Source organism: Natrix helvetica, assembly GCF_964273705.1.
Source record: "Natrix helvetica genome assembly, chromosome: 2".
NCBI classification, from domain to species: domain Eukaryota; kingdom Metazoa; phylum Chordata; class Lepidosauria; order Squamata; family Natricidae; genus Natrix; species Natrix helvetica.
In genome coordinates, this window is record NC_138552.1 from 35,270,883 (window position 1) to 35,294,173 (window position 23,291).

The 23,291-nt window shown below is 33.8% G+C and overlaps 1 protein-coding gene across 2 annotated transcripts in view; it reads right to left on the reverse strand.

The window, feature by feature from the left end:
* The window catches only part of IQGAP2 (IQ motif containing GTPase activating protein 2), a 134,651-nt gene that overhangs the window by 2,189 nt on the left and 109,171 nt on the right, over positions 1-23,291 (reverse strand). For both annotated transcript variants that reach the window (XM_081940132.1, XM_081940133.1), the window contains 14 exons: positions 22,773-22,981; positions 21,223-21,372; positions 19,274-19,437; positions 18,647-18,871; positions 15,949-16,089; positions 15,543-15,627; positions 12,486-12,718; positions 11,889-12,021; positions 9,452-9,554; positions 8,060-8,201; positions 6,120-6,207; positions 3,388-3,600; positions 2,076-2,236; positions 25-168 (listed from right to left, as the gene is read on the reverse strand). In XM_081940132.1, the coding sequence (XP_081796258.1) occupies positions 25-168; positions 2,076-2,236; positions 3,388-3,600; positions 6,120-6,207; positions 8,060-8,201; positions 9,452-9,554; positions 11,889-12,021; positions 12,486-12,718; positions 15,543-15,627; positions 15,949-16,089; positions 18,647-18,871; positions 19,274-19,437; positions 21,223-21,372; positions 22,773-22,981 (2,191 nt within the window). The remainder of the gene's footprint in view (positions 1-24; positions 169-2,075; positions 2,237-3,387; positions 3,601-6,119; positions 6,208-8,059; positions 8,202-9,451; positions 9,555-11,888; positions 12,022-12,485; positions 12,719-15,542; positions 15,628-15,948; positions 16,090-18,646; positions 18,872-19,273; positions 19,438-21,222; positions 21,373-22,772; positions 22,982-23,291) is intronic.

The following is a 23,291-nucleotide window of genomic DNA, read 5'->3' on the forward strand; positions in this document are numbered from 1 at the left end:
ATAAATCAGCTATACAACACCTACTGATTAGGCTGAAGTTCATCGATTTCTAGAATAACTCCCTTTTCATATAGTCTTGCTGCTGTGTATTTCAGTGAAATATTCTTCAGTTTGTTTCCACTTTTCTCCTCTTGCTTTCCATTTAATTTAATAGATCTTCGTGAATTCCTGCAAATTGAATCAGATAAATAAATGTTAGGCCAGTCACAGAAGAAACATGTTTTCCTTTTGCTAATAAAGACAAGGATAGAATAAATACAAATGTTTTTATATTCAAATGTAAAATAGTTTATCAAGCCAATATCAACCTCTATTCTGGCGTTCTCTCTTTTTTTTTGAGGAGCAAAGGCACTCACAAGTTGTTATTAAAAGGGGAATCTCTGTTAATAAATGAATGAAATGAAAGTAAGAAAGAGTTGATGATTGTTACCTCCACCCTCATTTTATGAGCCAGGATCTTCCTAATGTCTCGATGCCTGGATGAAATTTATTTATTTATTTAATTAACATGCTGTCTTTATTTTATATATAAACAATTCAAGGTGGCAAGGAAATCTAATGCTCTTTCTTCCTCCTATTTTCCCCGACAATAACCCTGTGAGGTAGGTTGGCCTGAAAGAGAGTGACTGGCCCAAAGGCATCCAACTGGCTTTGATTGCTAAACTGGGACTTGAACATAGTCTCCTGGTTTCTAGCCTGGAAGCCTTAGCCACTAGACTAAGCTGGCATGGGATAGGCAAAGACCTGACCTTGTTTCTGGACTTTCAGAAAAAAAAAGCTGTGCAATAATAAAGATAATTAATTATGGGGAATGGGACAACTTGCCACAGCCAACCTGCTGTGGCCAGCACACACCATGGCCAACTCACCATGGCCAACGTGCCGCAGGACAACTCGCTATGGAACAATTTAATAATTCTATTTAATTATTTAAAATAAATAAAAATTATTTTAATTTTTGCCATTCACATTTCATTCTGTCCCTCCTTTTGCATACTTTCTTTAAAGATTCTATCCTACCATTTCTTGGATATTAGTGTAACTCTGGTCCAGCAGTGAATTCTCCTGTGGGGAGATGGTGTTGCCCTAAAGCAAGCTCTCCATGATAAACTGGCCATGGCGAATTGTCATAGACCCTGAATTATGTGCTTCAGGAGCATAAGGGGTAGGCATTTTTTTCGGTCTTGGAAGGGAATATATTCATTAATAATATTTTGCCCATCTAGAACTAAGGGCAAATATTGTGTCCCTCAACAGTGTAGTTACTAGAGAAATATTTTGTTTTTAGGTTAGAAATCTTCAAGACATAATTTATTTGGTTTTGCAAGGCATAATACATTCACTCCCTCTTCTTATTTGCTTTATTTATAATGGCACAGTCAGTGATCAACCATTTTGGTACTGAATTTCTTCAATATTAATGCAACGTGCCCCAGAGCCTGCATCTAAAGCAGTGCCCCCCCCCCCATCTTTTGGGCACCAGGGACTAGTTCTGTGGAGGGTGTTTTTTTCCATGAACGGGGAGCATAGTTTTGTGAGTTGCCTAGATCCCGTGCATGCACAGATGGGGTTTTGCTCGCTTGTGTGGCCTAGTTCCTGGAGGGCTGCGGACCAGTGCTGGTCTGCAATTCAGGAGTTGGGGACCCCTGATCTAAAGGACATAAATTGATGATCCCTGCATAATACCAGCTTCTAGAAAAGATCACTTGCTTTACATATGAAGTTGCTTACTTGAAAGCATATAGAATGATATTACACCATAACTATTGACAGTTTCCCAAACCTTTTTGATTCATAACACTCACAGTGTCTCAATAATTTTTTCACAGCACCAAGCTGTTCTGTATTAAAATATGTAGCCATCCATATAATTATGAAAAATAGTCTCAGCATCACCTAAGTTGAGAGGTTCATCAATATCCTTAAGATTTGTTTAAATGTTTAAAGGGTTCAGTAATTTATTTTCTAACATAAAACAGCATAGTTTTGATTTTTAAAAAGGTGTAATAGATAACAATAATGCAAACATTTGCTATAGAAAGTATTTTCTTTGTATATGAAAAGATTTTACTCACTTTCTTGTCAAATTATCTAAACATGTTTTAATGTAGGTATTGTAATAATTTATTTGATCTTCATAAAAAGCTTTCTTGGAATTGAGTGCATTCAGTGTCTGCTGAAGTTTTACCAACTCTGCTTTTCGATGTTGTCTGTATCTTCTTTGATTTCTGATATCCTAAAAAATCATTTCAAAAGAGGAAAACTCATTTCCTTACTGGATTTTTTAAAATCTGCAAACAAACCCTACCTTAGAAAGCTGCAAGAATAAAGTAAGATTTTAGGAAAAGGAATGTTAGAAATCTGATGGGAAATTTCTGTTGCTAAACAAGACAAGTTATTAAATGAGTTTTGCTCCGTTTTACCACCTTTCTTGTCACAGTTGTTAAGTGAATCACTGCAGTTGTTAACTTAGCAACACGGTTATTAAGTGAAACTAGTTTCGCCATTGACTTTCCTTATCAGAAGATCACAACAGGTGACATGTCCTATGGACATTGCAACTGTCATAGGTACAAGCCAGTTGGCAAGTGTCCAAATTTTGATTACAAGACCGTGGGGATTCTGCAATGGTCATAAGTGTTAACAATGGTCATAAGTCACTTTTTCAGTGCCATTGTAACTTCAAACAGCCACTAAACAACTGGTTGAAAATCAAGGACTATTTATATTGGCAAAGCAATTGTTCATTTATTTATTTAGGAAATTTATATGGCCACTTGCTCACTCATCTCTAGGCAGCTTATAAGCAATAGGAACACAATATAAAAACAATAATCTCCTTATTCAAACAAAGCACTTATTGTGATGCTATATAATGTTTGATTTCATCTAGACATAAGCAGTTTTCAACACTGAGATTCAATATTGGTATTTAGGAAGCAAGTAATTGGGACATTTTGCTATTATGGAGAAGCTGAATGCACTATACTTTCTAAATGGTAATTACAAAACCATCCTTGTACTTTAAAAATGAACACTCTGTATGAATATTTACAATTCAGGCAACTGAATATTGAAGCTGCATCATGTAGTTTATTACCACAACTATTTTTTAAGTATAGTTCAAAGAATAACCCACTAAGAGTCATTGCAGGATGAACTTGCAATCAAATTAAGTTTATAATAAAACAATTATATATTTAAAATTCATGAACAAATATCATATTCAGATATCCAATCCTATCATTTCTTTAATTTAGGTTACTAGGAATATTTCATCAATGCTTACATTTCACTTTACAACATGCTATTTTACTCAAAATGAACCTATTATATTCAAGATGAAAACAGAAAACGATTGGAAAAATATAATAATATTGCTACAACCTTGGCTATTTCATTGATGATTTCTTGATATTTGTTTTCAGATGAAACCAGCCCAGCTTGTTCCAATGTTCTCAGGTTTCTTTGAATTTTTCTTTTCTTTTGTTCTAATGGTAACTGCCCTTCTTCAAGGATAGATCGACTATGTTTCATTTTCTCTGGTGTTTTAGAATCCAAAATTGCACGTTTCTCTATTATTTTCTTGTGTTCCGTTTCCTAAGAAAAAATAGTAAGATAAGTAAGATTACAGGTATATACTGTATTCATAGACAGAGAAAGATTACCACCTTTTATATAAGTAAGCTTATATGTTCATATCAGAATTAAGAATTGCATATTCTACCTTTTCATGAATACACAAAACCAATACATCTAACGAAAACATTGGGCAGGCATCAAGGAAGATTCAGCAATAAAGACTGATTTTGTGGTGGTGTGGAAGCAGAGAGAGCTGTAGCATTTTTACATGGCTGGATTTATCCATATTTCTTCATATCCTGCCTTTTCTGGAGGTTAAGGTGACTTCCTTGACATCCAGAAGAAGAAAACTTTCCTCATTTTATCCTACAGCAATATGTGTACTTGTTGGGCTGCGAATGACTAATCAAAAATCACCAAGTGAGTACCTGTGACTGAGGGCAGAGTTGAATCTGGAATGCCTAGCTTTAGTTCTTAGTTCTTACCTCTACATTGGTTTCCTTACCAGAAATAACTCTTTTTAAAAGTGGTTTAAAAAACAAGCCTAAGGCAAGAAATATTTTTAATTCTATTATTACAACACAAATATTTCCTAACAGACAGATATAGCATGTAAGGAAACCAATGTAGTGGTTAAAAATTTATTATGCTCCTCAGATTTCAAAACATAGAAGAGGAAAAGGGAGAAAACCTGGCAGAAATAATGATAGAAATTTTGGCAGATGCCCTGGAGATAACCAAAGAGAAGATGATGGATGGTATAGATGAGATGTTTTGAGTCCATACAAGATATGCAGCGAGAAACAGCTCCCCAAGAGAAGTTCATATAAGACTCACTAAGAAAGCAATTAAGACACAAATATTACAGAAGGCAAGAGATAAAAAACTGGAATATAATTAAGGAATGGATAACATTAAGAAATTCTAAATTATTGACTGTAGAAGGACATGATTTGTTGTTGGGATGGCACACTTTTCTATGGTACAAGGGAACTAAAACACAGGGGTATTTTAGAAGACATTATATACGTGAGGCTTTGCTATTAAATTGGGAGAAGATTAAAAGGCAACATTATTTAAAAATTCCAGTCTGGATATCAACTATTGAAGTCTTTTCATATCCAATAACATACAAAAAGGAATAAACAGTTAGATATGGTGAAATATTGAATGCAAAGGATGAACTTAAATCTATGCAAGAACTGGAACAGCAGGGTATAAAGATGAATTGGTTTTCATATGCGCAAATATATTCTAGGTATGATAAAGATCTTAAAATGGAAGGTTTCCATGATAAAATGATTGTTAGATAAATTTTTGATAGGTACTGATGAAAAGGTAATTAAAAAACTATATGGATACTTATTAGAAGTTAAGCTAGAAGAAGAACAAGTTAAAGAATCTATGATTTTGGGGGGGGGAAACTTTGGACATGGAATTGACTTAGAGAATTGGCAGAAATTGTGGTCTCAAAATTATAAAATGACAATGTCAACAGCATATGAAGAAAAATTGTATAAGATGTTTTACAGGTGGCACCTATCCCTGACGAGAATAGCAAGAACGTTCAAGAATAAATTGGAAAAGTGTTGGAAATGTCATCAGATACCAGGTTCTTATTATCATATGTGGTGGACTTGTATAGAAGCAAAAAGATATTGGATTAAAATTCACACCTGGTTGGAAAAAATGATACAAAACATATAAAAAAACATATAGACTTAAACCAGAAATCTTTTTATTGCGAATTATACGGGAAACATACAATAGAGAATTGAAATACTTGATTGTAAATGTATTAACGGCAGCTAGAATTGTATTTGGTAAAAATTGGAAAAATGAGAAAATACCAATGCAGGAGGAAGTTATTTAAATAATGGAATGTGCTGAAATGAGTCAATTGACATTTGAAATTAGAGAACAAGAAGATAAACAATTTTATAAGACATGGGGTTTATTTTATCAATGGTTATATAAAAACATGAAAATGAAAGACACTAGAGTATGTTATCAATACAAGAATAATAGAATGATATTGAATATACAACGTACAATGATAATAATATATACAAACAGTTTGGATTTCATAACATGTGATTTTATATAAATTGCAAGTGATGACTATGGAAAGGATGCACAAAAACCTTGTAACCAATCAACACACTGTATATAATGAAATAAGGTTTTATGTTTTATGTCTTGTTTGTTAATGTCTGTTTAAAAAATAAAAAATAACAAAAAAAGAATTTATTATGCTCCTCAATTTCTTCAACATTTCCTTTATAACCATTCTTCAAGATACTTTCTTCATATTTTCATATTTGGACAGTACTACAGCAATACATCTCAGTAAATACGAAGGAAGAAGAGTGCTAATCTAAGTTATTGAAAATAGGGCAGAATAAGCACATAACATATGTTATTCAATTATTCTCCAGAATAAGGAGATGGATACTTTACTTTAAGAATATATATGCTTATTTGTGTTATTATTCCGGAATTGAAATGTTTAGATTCGTATAAAATGGAATGATTACCTGAAGTTCAGAAGCTGGTATTTCCAGAATTTTTGCAAGTGACTCCCCAGGCTGAGCTTGTATTACATCCATAATTAGCCTTTTTGTTCTTAATGAAACAATCAGAGAAATTGTGATTAATGGATAGTTATTAAAGACTACTACATTATTTTATATATAGATATCTATTCAGAAATAATTCTCACTATATCAATAGAGTCCCCCCATATAAGTATGTATCCTCCCTGAGGATTACTATATAAGACCTAGTGGGAAAGCCCACTAACTCGAAAGATGTGAATATATAATCAAAAGAGAAGACATAGATATCTGAAGGCATGAGGGAATGCAACCTATGCAGGCAATTACTGGATACTAAATGAAATTATTAAATGAAATCTAGAAGTGATGGCAAGCACTTTCAACACTGATGAATTTTCAAACTACCATAAGCCAATCTATTCTTGTTTAATTGTGGCTTTATGTTGATTGATTTCTCTCTGGAAATGTATGTATGAGCCTTCAAATCAACATTGACTCCTGGACAACACCCTGGGGTATGACTCACTTAATAACTGTCTTGTTTAACAACAAAAATGTTTGGCTCAATTATACTTGTAAGTCGAGGACTCTTGTATTGCTTTTTCCTTCTGTTGTTTATGAACTACAGTTGTCGTGCTTTTTAAGAATGGCATGATTTGACTGTTGTTTTAATGAAAGTCCTCATATTGAAATACCTTAGATTAAGCGTAAGGGTATAATTCTGCCTCTTATACATGTTATATCTGGCAAAAAACTTTGGAGTGAAATGGTAAAATAATATTCATTTTTAAAGTAAATTTTAACTAAAAGTTTTACAAAGAGCATAAAAACCAACCCAAACTAATAAAGAACAAAAACAGCAAAGAAAAAAGAAAAGTACAGAAAAAGGAAAAAAGAATCTTCTGGTTTCCTTTGCTTTAAATGTAATTATAAAATTATCTCATAGTTTGTGTGAAAGAAAGCTCACTCTTTTCTATTCAGAGATTATATTCTTGATTAGCATACAGAAAAGTAATGTGTATGCATATACATATTAGGTGTGTGAAAAATTCCAGATTCCCAACACAAAAATCTATCTGGTACAGCATAGCATCTGTCTGCAATTCCTTAAGGACACAGTATCTTTTCCCAGGATTGTGCAGGTGCTGCAAGGGGCAGCTGTGATATCACAGGAAAAATTAAAGCAGTAAGTAATTGTAAACAGGTGCTGTATTCATGCTCCCAGACACTATAAAGCACACCACACGTGGATAGAACATAGACAGACAGATCAATCACAACTCATAGAAACTCCTTCTCTACTAAGAACTAAATAGCAGCAGACCTACTAAGAAGTAATAGCAGCAGTAGAGGTTAATTTTCATCATATTCCCACAGAAGGTCTCTGTACTTTTTTTAAAAAAAGAGTACTTTAAGTATTTCTAACTGTACAAATCCAAGGCAGATGTTTCCTCTGGTTTCCTGAAAGTCTAATCTATGTCCTGCTGCTCGGTGTCTTTTTCATGTAACCTTATCATGAAACCACTTCAGTGTTTTTTCTATGAATTTTGCAATAGCATTTTAATTTAGAGACACAGCCAAATAACATCATACAAATTCAACACTGCACTTAATAACAAGACAGGAATTAAGGAAATTCCTAAATATGTATCACTGTGCATTTGTGATTTTAAGAATGCTTATAAAACTCAGTATTAAACCTACTACCTATTGGACTTAAATAACGTTTTCATACACATACAGACACCTATATTTATTACTGCCTAATACTTCTTCTCAACATGTAGTCAAAGTCTACATAAAGATTTTCAGTCGCTAAAGAACGTGATTATTAGTAATTATTACTACAATTCATTGACAAAAGCCTTTTCAATACCATGTATACCATGTTTTATATACCATGTATATAAAAAACATACTTTATCATTAGGCCCTTAATGTCTTGTTCTTCCCCTTCCCGTAAATCATATTTCCTGGTCAGTGAAAGAGAAATTTCTGTTTTAACAAGTTGATTTAAAGTATTTTCCTTGTTAGGATCATTGGGATCAATAACTCCTTCCCCTGCAGAGAAAAAAAAGTTAGTGCTTCCAACTTTTCGCTTATGAAGTTTTTTTAAAAATGCAAAATCTGAACAAACATAGAGAAAGACAACACTACAAAGATAATGCTTACTTTAAAAAAACTTTTCAATGACAGCAAAAATTCAGGAAGATTTTGTACATGAACTACACAAAGTATATTTGTAGTTCAATTACTTAAACATGTTATTCTATTGTGGATAGCTATGGGAATAACAGAGATAAGAAATGTATAGATAACTCCGACTCTATGCTACATGCCATTCTGATTAAAACAAGTCATTCTATGGATTGCTTTTGCTAAAAGATTTGACTAGCATACACACAAGAGGCTGGAGTTTCCCTGGCAGTTCTCATACATATGATCTGATATTATTGGAGATCTGTGAAAAAATACAATTTTCATTTTTATTACCTTAAGAATCTGAATTATCTGTAAAGGCATTTAATAGCTTGCAAAAATGCACCTGTGCTTTTTCTAATAATTAGTTCTGGCATTAACTTTTGATTTTCATATTCACATATGCATGTACACATATGTAGCTTACTTACTTTTCAGCTGGCAAAACACCAGATTAAAAAAAAAATCTAAAATCATATGCTGATAGAAAGGACGATACACCTGCTGATTACACTGAATCATATGAGACTCTTGCAAGTCGTAATGGGAAATATGCATACATACATACATACATACACACGGATAGATAGAAAGATAGAGAGGGGAGAGGGAGAGGGAGAGAGAGAATGAATGAATGCTGGAAGAAATAAGAATGTTGAGTCACAAGACTGTAGAGTGCATCTTACTATCAGCTTCTTTCCTAGCAGACATCTGCAGATATAGAGGAGAAATGTCTTATTATGCTGCTAACCAGGCTCCCAGAGTTATACCAAACCTTAAGTAGAAAGTGGATCAACTCACAATCTTCTCTTTATTCATTCTGAACTTGATTTCATTAAATGTACACTTTTCATGTTAAGAAAATATATGAATTCATCCACTTTGATGTGGTAATTCTCTGATTGAGATATTATTTTTGTCCAGAACTCTATGCAATGTTTGTGTGTGTGTGTGTGTGTAGTTATACATTTTCAAACAAACAAATTTCCTGAGACCTTGTACTAACTCAACAAAAATATTATTCTAGTTTAACAGATATTGTTTTAAATCTATGTACAGGTTATATTCAATCTTTTAGTTGCCTTTTTGTGGTTTTTGTTGTATTATCTTACCAAGAAAAGTCTCTACATCTGGAACTTTCCCCAACCCTTCTAACAGTTCATTTAAGACATCATTTTGGTCTGGAGCAATGGCATCCTGATGTTCTAACAATAGCTGTAAATGAGATTATACTTGTCAAAACTATGGATACAAACCTTTCATATGCGAATAAATATTTAAATAGATAACAGAACCAGAATGATAATAATATAAATGGAAATAATCACAAAACCAAAAGGGATAATAAAAAAGCTTTTCGGGAGACCTGGTAGAAGTAAATGCAATATGTATTCATAAAGAAAAATGCAAAACTCATATTCATATGGAAGAAATTATTTCACATGAACAGGAAATAAATTACCCCATTCTGAAATGTCCCTTCAATGCCGTTTTAGGAATCAAACAACGGGAAGAATTTATGTACAAGAAATAAGATACAGTCCTAAAATAGATTCTTAATTTTTGCAATTATAATTTATTCCACCGATTTGTTATTCAAAACTGCTATTGTATATGCAAAAATATGTTCTTCATCTGAAAATAATATATAATTTTTAAAATTAGTACTGTTCTTCACTTTCATATTAATTGGATTTGGTTAATACAGAATTGTCACAATCCTAAAGACATTTGGCACAAAAATCACATAAATTATTAGTCAATGAAACCAACATCAAATGTCTGATTCAAAGAATTCACTGAGAGAGGATTCTATTTAATGGTTTCCAATTCTCTATTATAAATCTATTGCTCCTACGAAATACCTCATTTCACAGTTGAGAATTTTAATTTTTTTTTGGATGGCATCTGCTGGCAGAAGAAACTATGTGCCAATAAACTGTGAGAGGGCAATTTTATTGTCCCCAGAACTGAGAAGACCCATAGAAAAAAATATAAAATAGCAGGAAGTGGGAAATTATTCTCTTCCTCTCTTCAGTGGCGGATTATTTTGTTTAATATGATTTGCAATCATATTGCATATTCATCCTTTCTATTACGGGAATGTTTTTGCCTTTTTTTTCACAATAGTGTCTTTAAAAATCATTGTTCTTGTAAAAAAAACAAAATGTTCTCTGGATTTCTGTAAAGTTCCAAATGTATTCCTGCAAAAATATTATGTATTTCAGTTTCAGGAAATTAATCAACATGATTTAAAACTCAGGAATACTAAAAAAAAAAGTTAAAGGTCAAAAAGCAGTTAAAATTTATTATGCTTTTTAAATATTTAAGTAATAATCTCAACCAAATGTTTTTAGAAAAACGTGCTCCATTAACTTTTCAACCATGCTTTTCCTACAGTCAGCAAATACTAACACTATCAGAGGAACTATATCTACAACCATAAATGATAATTAGAGATGCAGCTATGTTTCTTCAACTGTCCAAATTATCAACCTTGCAGAAATGTTAATTTATAAATATAAACAGAATGACCATCCGAACTGATTTCCTCTCATTTGAACTGATTTCCTCTAATTGCCTACAATCAGGAATTTTACTAGTGGTGTAAGAAATAAGGAAGACTATGATAACAAATAACTTTCATTAAATAATCATTATTTAACATTTCTCAAATTGTTATTTAAGCACGGCCACACCCTTAATATCATACCATTAGTTCTGAACTTAAATTATCTGCCTATTGTATTAAACTCAGAACTCTGAAGATCAAATCTGAATAATTCTAATCTTTCAGATTAAATATTCAGTCATTAAATTATTACACATTTTTATGTTCCAAACATAATCTAAGAGAACTAGAAATATTTTATAGAGGAGTAAAATGGAGATCTGAAATTAGATTTTAGATGTTCCATTGCACCACTGTAGTTCCAGTTTTCTCCTATTTGGGTTATCCATTATATTTTTCTTGGAATATTTAAATAAAGCATGGTTAAAATGGTTATGTATGGAACTCAATTATCCTTTGTGTTCTTTTTAAAGATTTATGTATAAATATGTAACAGGTCTTGTTTAAAACTAACATTCTGAAGAATGTATAAAAAAGAGATTATGTTTGCTATCCAACTGTAATTCCTTTCCAATCTCTATGAAATGGATTGTACAAAAATGTAAAAATATAAACAGGTGTCCTGTTCAAAATATAAACAGGTGTCTTTCCAAAACTTTTTATTAAGAATTCCTGCCCTTTCTCCCAATAATTGTTATATGCAGTGATTGGCTTTGTTAATACTAAGAAAAAAGAAAGCAACACAGTTCACCTTTTCTTTGAAAATATATTGAATACTCTTGAACATTTCCTAATTTAAAGAACCCTACAGAAATGATTTCTTATTAATGTCTCCAAGTATTTGCTCAAATCTTCAGGTTATCACAGGAATCTAATTTCAATAGGAAGAAAATATTTGGTCTCTTATCATTAAATTATACATTTTACATTTCAGATCCACAGTGCCCAAACTTACAACTTTCTTTGCATGCACTTACTGAATGTGTGTTGATAATTTCTTCAATAGATATATATATTACTGGCTTACTAAGAGTCACCATATCAGAATATTCATCAATATTGAATTTTTCTTCAGGTTCAGGAACCACACATGCGGCTTGAAAAAAATTCCTAAGAGGGAAAGAGAATAGAATTTCAGAATACTACATATATATGCCACCACTATCCAATTGGTTAAATTCAGGATTGGATAAAATGGTTTTCTAACCCTATATGGAGAAAAGGCATTTAAAAATACATCTTCTCCTTAGTGTTAACTTAAAAGAGTCGATAGTAGTTTAATTAACTGAATCTATTTTCAGGCTCGTGGAAAAGCCAGAAAAAAGATGGGCTGCTTCAATGAATAGCAGAGGTGTGCTATGCTCAGGCAAGGTCTGAATCACACCTGAGAAAATTCTGATACAGGCTCAGCTTTAACAAGAATGCAGAATCTGAATCTTGAATATTAAGAAAATGAAATGTTATGAAAAGAAATGAAGATAAAACCATCAAGTTTATAAAAATATATACAGTGAGTGGTGTGTAGAAGATATCCTTTCAACTCATGCTTTATAGTACATTAGATGAGTACCAACCTGAATTTCTCATATGTTTCGGAGAGATAACTATTCATGGACGAGAGATGAGCATTTTCCCCTTCAAAGAGATTATTTGATGCAGCATGTTGAAGGACTTTAGCGACACAACCTAAATTTCTCCTCTGATCAGAATGTATCTGCCCTCCAGCTGTCATGTCAATGATGTCAAAACCATCAGGTGCAACAATAGCTGGATTCATGAACCGATAGTACAGGAGATTTCCAACAATCTATTGGGGAAAGTCACTTTTAGATACCTCTACTTGGCATATTTATTCATCAATTTAAACCCTACTTCTTAAACAATTGGTTATATACTACAAACTGGAGACAGAAAATCAGGAATAAAATCCAATAGGTTTGGATCAAACCTATGATGTGCATCACTACATCACTTTATCTGAAGATATAACTGATACCTATGTCTAGTATAATACTTAGTATGAATTATTATAATACCTATAAATAGTATGATACCTATCATGCTACTTAGAGAAAATAAACATTCTCAACATTTCCAGCAATTATTTATAGGTATTTTTGTAAGAATTAAGATATACATAAATAAGAAAATGTGCTCTTTGCCCCCTAATAATTACATGCAAGAAGGGAGACTTATAAACATTTTATAAACATTTTGTTTATAAGACATTGCATGTGAATGGGTAGGAGGTGCTAACCTGATAACCTGCTGAAAGTCATAAATCATTTGAATATCAGTTGCATGAGAAGAACCATTTGGTGAATTTTAACTTGTTTTATAATGCCAAAAGCATTGTCTTTTCTTCTTTCCCCCTTAATTTATCCTACTTCCTTCTCCTTTTTTGCATCCAGTTCCCTTCCTTTCTTGGTACAGCTATTTATTCCTTTTCCTCTTTTCTTAATCCTATTGTTTCTTTCCTTCTCAAATCCTGGCAGATATAGTATATCTACCCATGTACAGACATGCTTATCTACCACTCAAACATTTATGGGGGACGAATCTTCAACTGATTGGCTGCAGCTGGAGTTGGCAATGAAGACTGATAAGGTGAAAGAGTAGGCATGAGGGTTTTTTCTGCCTTTATGCTGGGATGAGCAGAGGAGACTGTTTTAAATTCAGTGTCATCTTCCTTTTCAATAATAAAACTGTTTCATAATGATAAAGAAGTATTTTAAATAGATGCATTGATTGTTACATTTTGTCAAAACAGTAACATGTAAATAAAATACTTTCCCCCTAATTAATGGAGGTATGGTTAGTCTTTCTGATTCTATGTAACAGCCTTGCCTTTCCGAACTTTTATAAAAATGGAGTATAAAGGTTTAGTAATGAATACAAACTCAATGACTTTCATCTCCCCCCCCCCCTCAAGCTTACTAAAAAATAAGATAGCTTTCTTTGGCAGAGCAGTCTAACAGCATGCAGGGGGAGCAAAGAGATGTCTAAATTAAAACATCCCATTCCATTTTTCTCCTTCTCTTTTCTTCCCTTCTTCATTGCCTTAAATGGCCACATTCTTAGAATATGGCTTGGAAAAAAAAACTTGACACCAAGAAATATCTTCACTATGATAAGAAATTGAGAGCTGAAACAAACTTTTTACCTCTTTAATCATGCAACATTAGAGATTTCCTAAAGGAGAGAGCAAGAGCCAATTTGATGTAGTGATTAAAGCAGGCGTGGGCTTCAAAAATTTCAGCAATGGTCTCTCTGTCCGGTTGCTGGGTGGGCGTGGCCATGGTGGCTGTGGCCTAGCCAGCCCCCTGCACCACGGCAGGGGAGCTGGTTTCACCTTCCCCAGGCTCTGGAGGCTTTCCTCGAGCCTCTGGGTGGGCAAAAACTGCCTCCCCTGGGCTCCAGAGGTCCTCTACGTTGGCCCTACCTTGCATCCAAAATGAGCCACGTGGAGACTCCTGGGAGGGGCAGGGTGGGTGGGGCCAGCCAGGGGTGGGATTTGGAGGTTCTCCAAACCGGCCATAACGTTAGCTACAGGTTCTCCCGAATCCGGGCGCACCCATAGCAGCCCACCCCGGATTAAAACATCAGACTAGAAACTGGAGACTGAGAGGCAATGGCAAACCCCTTCCCTCAAAAAACCTTGCCAAGAAAACTCCAGGAACTAGTCAATACTGACTCAAAGGCACCAAAGACAAAAACAAAAGAAAAAGAGTTATTGAAGCAACAAAAGCCCCACTTGAATGATTAGAGAGCTCAGACTGGATCTTGACTTATATGGAGAGCTAGAGTTGCATTCACGTTATTCTCCGAGAACTCATAGAAACTATAAAGCTGAGGGAACTGCAAGTTCAACCCTCTTCTCTTTTTGAACCCTTCACAAATTCAGGCAAATGCCTAAGTCTTATTGTGAAGCAGGTATTTTGTATGGCCTCAGCTTTCTAGGCTGGATAAAGATCACACTGCCACTTTATACAAGCATTTTCAAACCAAGACAAATTCAAGAAATGAATTTGTTCCAACTTTACTGTAATTAGAGCAATAAATTGTTTTTAAAGATTTATAGCTTTAAATGACATAAAAACAAAGTTAAAATATTTTATGGCTTTTGTTTAAATACTACTAAATCCTGCACCAAATCTCCCTTACTCACCACCGATAAAAATTGGCAGGCATTTCCTGTCATTTTGAGGGAGGACACACACATATGTCCAGTACTGTAGGCCTAACACAGTTTTAATGTTGTTTGAAAAAAGGAAAATAAATACCCTAATGCAGAAAATTGCAATTATTATTTGTAACTGATTACGTTTACTTATATTCTGTGATCTAGAAAATATACTTTACTAATATGGAATAATGCATATAAATAAAAACATAATTAATTTTAAAAACACCCCATTCACATGAATGATATTGACCTCCATATTGTATTATCAAAAAAGTTTAAGTATCACTGATCTTTATCTAAGAAATCAGTTTTCAGATAGAAATATATTATATTTTTCTCCTGGTTCTTCTAAGTTATACTGTATCTAGTGCTAATAAATACATAAATTCCCTCTCATATATTTAGAAAGTGCAATGAAGCTGTTGAATCACCCTAGCAAATCTACCTTTAACAGCTCATCTTCTGTTGCATCTGGGAATTTCTCATGAAGTGAGTTCTTCAGAACTTTGGCTATATATCTCAATCCATAACTACATGCAAAAACAGATGAAAAAGGAAACAAGTGGAAATTTGGGATGAAAAACAATATATTTAAGTCAACCAAAACAGAAAAACAAAACATTGTATTTAAATATTTTAGAAATAAAGAAAACAGGATGATATATTCAAAAAGAAAATACATTGTGAATGTTTTTTTTTCAAATCTAAAGAATGGGATTGGTAATAGAGAAGTATATACTTCCCTCTGCTGGTAAAATATCATTATAAATTAAAGCAACTAACGAATTACAAAATAAGTTTGCCTTTTATTTAAGAGTTCCACCAACATTCTCAGAGGTTCCTGCACTTACGGCATTAAGTTCAGAGATGAAAATATGGAGGCAAGGACTTTATCGGTTACTGCTCTGAGACTCTGAATTGAGGATTCTAGTCGATTCATTACTTCAGGGTGTGCCAAGGCCTGTTCTGTTGTTACATCATAGGGTAATTTACTACAAAAAGAGAGAAGAAAATGATAATCTACAGAGCACAGAAGAATTAATATTTTATTGAACATTTTAAAAAATATATACTTTAGCTATTTTATATGTTAATGAATCTGCTGGATTGATTATAATTATTTGCATCATAGCTTATTTTAATAATAAAGGTAAAGGTTCCCCGTGCACATATGTCCTAGTCATTCCCAAATCGAGGGGGCAGTGCTCATCTCCGTTTCAAAGCCGAAGATCCAGCGCTGTCCGAAGACATCTCCGTGGTCATGTGGCCGGCATGACTAAACGCCAAAAGTGCACGGAACGCTGCTACCTTCCCACGAAAGGTGGTGCCTATTTTTCTACTTGCATTTTTACATGCTTTCAAACTGTTACGTTGGCAGAAGCTGGGACAAGTAACGGGAGCTTCCTCCGTTACATGGCACTAGGGATTCAAACTACCGAACTGTTGACCTTTCTGATTGACATGTTCGGCATCTTAACCACTGAGCCACCACGTCCATTTTAGTATTTTAACAATACTAATGCGCTATTTTTCTGTGAACTTATTGAGACATCTCCAATAATCTTATAGATTGCAATGTTTCTGATGCATTTGATTCCACCAACAACCCAATTTTTTTTTGACTACATAAAATTTTCAATGCAATTTGTCTTCCAGTGTTTTTAATGGCAACAGCTCAATATATCAAAGTGTACAAGGTAAATCCAAAACACTGAAAATAAATATGTTTTGGCTGATTACCACTAAATGTAAACTGCCAATACTTCTGATCATTTAAAACACTGAACTATACTTCAAAATGGGATTTTCCATGTTTTCTAATAAACTATTTTGATAGGTAAATAACAATTTAAATGGAAACACATTCTCACATCACCCATGAATTTCAAGATACATATGCACATATATGCAAAACATTTTAAGAAATTATCTTATATAATCTTTTTAATGAGAACCAAAATTGTAATGACCCTTCCAGGAAACAGCACAGCATCGGTATACTCAGGAAGTGTTTTTTTAAAAAATCTGAGAAAAAAAGAAATATCGAGACCCCAAACAGAATGATTAAATATCATTTATGCAATAAAGGGCACAATTGGGACGAATCTAAAACTTATGTATAATAAGACCTGTAATACATTTTTATAGAATGAGTATCAAGCATATCATCCTTATAATAGCTATGAATCAGTCTACTCAAATGTATTTCATTATTATGTATCAAACCAACAATGGTTTTTAAAGGAAATTATTATATTTTTAAAGTCTCTCTTTTGGGGCAGAAGGGCCTCATTCAGCAGAAACAGAGAAGCCTTCAAGTATAGCAAAGATGAAGTTCCACATCTGGAAATCATATTAAATACATAATGTATGTAGAAATATTGCTGTCTCTAAGCATTTCATTCTGATAACAAGAGTTCTTTAAATGTCCAAAGATTTTGTACTCCATTGTTTTGGTGATGTAACTTCATCCTGGAGAAGTTCTATCTGTGTGGTCATGCTTTCACTATTTGAAAGCATATAATCAATCCACTGAATCAAAGATTACTTTTCTACTTATATCGATTCCATGGCCATTATGTTTCTGAATGTGTTGCATGATTGTCATTTACCACATTTTTTGAGATTAAATAAATACAATGTATTTCAAATCGTCACATTCATTTCATGTCACTATTTTTTCAGAACCAAAAAAACCCCTAAAGTTGAAAACCCCCAAATAGACTTCCTAATCATTTACCGCAGAAAAACAAAACATCTTCAAAAGAAAAAACAAGAAAAGTCCAGCTGCCTCCTGAAAAAGCACCTTGGGGACAACCATGACCTGGATGACTGAGAATCTCTATAGACTTTTAGCTATACAATTTGGGATGAGTACCCTTTGAGTGGTGTGGGAATAGGAATGGATTTCCAGAGAAAAATTGCAGACTACAGGAAACAGGAACGCTACTCGGTGACCCTGAGGACACAGATAAACCTCCAAATGCTTCAAACCCCCCCCCCCCCCCAAAAAGGATGCAGATTATCAACTGTCTGCAAGGAATATAAATCCTTCCATTCCCCACTATCCTGTCAGAGGTGAAGAAGCTTCATGGATGAGAAGAGAAATGTCTTCAAAAGAAAAAACAAAAAAGTCCAGTTGCCTCCTGAAAAAGCACATTTGAGACAGCCATGACTTGGATGACTGAGAATCTTTGCAGACATTTACTGCAGTGTTTCTCAACTTTGGCAGCTTGAAGATGGGTGGCCTTCAACTCCCAGCCTAGCTGGCAGGAAAATTCTGGGAGTTGAAGTCCACCCATCTTCAAGCTTCTAAGGTTGAAAAACACTCGCTTACTATATTTAATATAATCTTCCCCACTCTAGGGTTCTTCGAATATATTGGAATTCAGTTCACATAATTTCAGTTGTTACGAGTAACCAACTTTTTTTTCTTTGCTGTTTGTCATCTATTCTGTCACAATCCTCCTCTTTCATCCCAAATTTTGCAACAGCCCCTTGAGATACTGAAAAATCAAAATCGGTTTTATTCATTTGTTGTGTACTGACCTGGCCTCTCCAGTTTGCATTTCCAGCTGGTTTACCCATGCTTTGTACACTTCCACGGGACTTGTATTGATGACTAAGGATTTGTCATCCATTATGTCCTTTACCACTGAGGACAATAACTGACGCAATGTGTTCTGCCCTCGTGCACCTCGATTGAAGCTAACCACCATCTTTATGACAGTAGGATTTCCCGTGACAATATCCTGAATCTGATCTACTTTAGAACTGCAGTAAAGAAAATTAGCAACATTTATATTTTGACTTCAGACATCAAAATTGTATTTTTGCTATTGTAGCATTTTTTCCATGAATCATGTTTTTGCAAAACTACTCTATTTAAGAATTAGATGTAGGAACATTTTGAAATATAAATGTAGATCTACTCAATTAACCCACATCATTTCCGCTGAAGTTTACAGCCTGATCCTTAAAACTGCTTAAGTGTGATGCAAGCACCCTATGTTGAGCAACGAGAAACAACTTCCTACTTTCCCATTATATGAAAAACCCTTTATATTCGCTACACAAGTTTAAAGGAAATATAAGTTTAATGCATAGTTTTTCTCTATTGCTCTATGGTGCCTACTCAAACAAATATTAAAAAGTGAAGAGAACTAATATGCATACTTTATTTCTTCTTCTAGAGCAGTTTTAAACAACTTCAGAAGTAAGTATTCTTCTCGTTGATTAGAAGCATAATTGTATAGTGTGAAGATAACTGTATCCATAAATTTAGTGGATTTGTTCTGGGGCATCTGGAAGATGAGCTTTGCCAGGTAAGTTGGATTAGTCTGTGTAAAGAATATTAGAGTTAACAGAATGAAATATCCACATGTATTTTTTCAATGATCGAAAATTCTCTTGTAAAAGTGTTACCACTCGACTAGAAATTCCATTACTGACATAAAATATAATTAAACTAATGCAGCATTCTAGCAATCTTTTCACCTTGTGTTAGTCCTCAACATACAACCATTTATCTTATAACCATTGTACCTTATAGTCAGGGAACTAATATTTATTAATTTATTTTATTTATTTATATCCCACCTTTATTTTTACAAATAACTCAAGGTGACAATCATATCTAGCGCTCCTTACTCCGCCTGTTTTCTCCACAACATCCCTGAAGTGAATTGAGCTGAAAGTGACTAGGTCAAAGTCATCCATTTCAGGGATAGGGCGTGATTTGAATTCACAACCTCTTGCTTTCTAGTTGGTACTTTAACCACTAGACCAAACCAGCTTATGACCATTTCCCAAAGTTATGGTCATTGCAGCATCTCTCATGTGATCAAAATTTGAGCATTTGGCAGTCTACCTGCCTACGCCCCTTTTGGTCCTTGCACTCCATAGCCCCTGCTGCCTGAGTTGCCCATCATAGTTTTCTTGCTCCTGCTGCTGACCAAATATGCCCAGTATGGCCCTTTGTGAGGCATCTGCTGGCTGCACAGGGCTTTCTTTCCAAGGCTGTGCATGATGGTTTGGGAGAATTGAAGGGGAGGGGAGAGCTGGAGGGGAGACAATCCCTTACATTTGAAGTATCCTTGCCTAAGGACTGTTGGAAGTCACTCAACAATGGCAATGGGGTGTTATGGGATTGCCGTCCTTAATCAATGCAGTCAGATGACGCCACACTTTACAACTGCATCACTTAGTGACAGAAATTCCAGTCCCAATTATGGTTGTAAGTTGATGACTACCTGTATATCATTGCCAGAACTAAATATAACAACACCTAGATTTGTTACATACATTTCAATAAAGAGCAAAACTCTTTAGATACATGCTAATTTTTATTACCTTAGATTCAGTGTAGATAGTCAAATTTTCTCTCACTGCATAAGTAATTAAATCTCTTTTCTCAAATATTACTTTTTGACCTTTTCTCGTTCAATGAAAGAAATGTCTGAGTAACCGGTGGGATGGGTAATGATCCTTTGGTCCTTCAGGGATATGCTATCAGTGGGCAGCACCATGACAAAGAAACGAGGTAGGGCTAGGTCAAAAGCTAATTATATATTTATTTACCATGCATTTAATAATTCTCCCATCTGTCAGATTAATGAAAGGATTACAAGTAGCTATGGAGCCTGAGTTCATGTACCTCTTAAATGCACATGATTCAGATTTAGCACTCTCTGTTCTTTGCTAGAAAAAGAAGAATGCAGCCTTCTCAATATGTTTGTAATAGGTCATATTTCAATTCTGGATTGATCCTAAAAGCTGCAAGTAAAAGGATACTCTGTATATACATAATTGAGTATAAGTGAATGTATGTGTATTTGTATTTGAAAGTGCAAGAATGAGTAGTCTTCAGCAAAAGAAAAAAGAGAAGATGAAACGTAGTATTCAGTTCTATTAAAATAAATTTTGATTTGTACAGTGTGTGGTGTGTGTGTGTGTGTGTGTGTCTGTCTGTCTGTCTAGAGGACTGAAGAGCCGGATTACATTATAACGAGGTTTATTCAAATTGTTTTGAATTGGTTTGGCTTCAAAAACTGCTATTGCCACAGCCAATAAAAAGGAAATTTATGATCCTCTGCATTATAAATTCTCAGACACTGATTACTTACCTGAAGAAGGTAAAACAAGTGTTGATACGCTTCCAGTTTTTTTCTCCTCTCTTTGCTCAAGCCTTTGATGCCTTGCTTTTCCCCAGTTACCATCTCTTGCAGCTGGTTTTTGCTTTTCTTGTTCAGCTTCTTGCTATGTGACACAACATCCTGAAAAATGAAAGCCATGCCAACACTTCAAATCTGATATTTGGTAGAAATTAAAGTTTGCTATTACAATCACATTCATTTCAATTTAGCATTTTGAGAGAAATTCGTAGTATGGCTCTGAGTACCTAATCAAATACAAAAATACTATGACAAAAATTTATCAAGCAACCCCTGAGAAGGAAGAGATTCAGTGCTTAGAGCATGGCTTGGCTCTAAACCCCATCAGCAGAAATACAATTTCTTATGAGAGTTTAAGTAAAATCTGGCAATTGAGAAGAGGAAGAGAGATAATAACCCTTGGGTTTCTAGACTTGAAGCTTGGTGAGCCCATTTGTAATGTTAACATATCTTGTAAGTGCAAGAAGATACAAATAACCAATTTAACAAAATGTTATTGTCCCTTACCAGTACTTTGCCTTTTTTTCCCTGATAGGTTAGCATATTTTCCAATTAACTTCTGATTTTAGTGCGCTTATTTAAGCAAATTTACAAGACACATTTGAGGCCTTGAATAAGCATGAATTGTGTAAGATGCTGCTCTGCAGCATGCCAGCTCCCAACAGCTCCCAGTAATATTTTCAGTTAGAAAATAATGTTTAAAATGTAAAACCTCATGGCAGCAAATCTGGCAGGAATTAAGACAGGTATTCTCAGGCTGCCTGGTGAAGCTGAAGGTCTGTTAAATTCAAATGGATGTAAAATGATGCAATTTACATAATGTGCATTAATTTTGTAATCAGGGTAGATATGTAATTTAAGAAATTATGTCAACCATGTCAATTTATATTTCTGCCATTATACTAATGATGTAATTGATAAAATTAAATTATATCAGTTATCTGAATTGCTTCAGAAATTGACTGCAAAGTTAAAACTGACTATTTGGAGTTAAGTCCAGACCAAAATTTTGTCTGTTGCATCTGAAGTCCACTGATAGATGCATACAGTAAGGTTTATTGGATAAATACTTATTTAAGATACTTATTTAAGCTCATATAACGTCTCTGTCTTTGTGATTGATCAAGAGGAATTGCTGGTCAATTACTGGTCCTGCATCTTTTAACAAAAAGAATCCAGGAGCAGAAGTAGAAATGTTTATAGTCTTTCTTACTTACATAGGTATTTATTTCTGGAATTCTCTGGAAAACCAAAGAGATCTCACAATTACCTTTGCCAGGAAATTATTAACCAATATTAATAAGCATAATAACAATACATAATAAACAATAATATTATTTCAGAGAATGTTTAACATTCCAGCAGAGACTACTTGCATGAAATCAAGTCCCAGCCCACAAGTTTACAAGCTAAAGGGCAAATAAAAATATGTAATAAAAAGAAGAGAAAAAAGCAAACCTGACTTTAATTACTACAATTGTGAAAACATTATGTCTACTAACCTGTAATGTTATTCTGTTTTTAACCAGCAATCCTATTTTAATATCCATTAAGTTCAAATCTTTTTCCAACTGTTGACTAGATCGGATATTGGTGACCACCTCTTCCCTTAGCCTTGTAACTTCTAGCTCTTCTTGAAAATCTAAATCACTCTGATCCATGAGATAAGCAAATTTGCGCAAGACATTCAAAGGAGGATTTGCAGAACTAGCTATAAATGAAGTAAACAAATTAAAAATTACAGAATTCATTTCTAAACAAATGGTACCTGGCAGTCAAAACACTTTTATTTAAAACATGATTTTATTTATTCTTTTTAAAAAGTTCAGCTGCCCAAAAGCTAAAGCTCTCTGGGCAGTTTATAATAAAGCATACTAAGAATAAATAATCAAAGTAATAACATATACACAAGTATATAAAATACAAAATAAAAAACCATGTAATCTAGGCAACAGCACACGGAATATTCAAAAACTGCAAGAATATGAACTGAAATACAATTTAAAAGCCTGGGAACATTT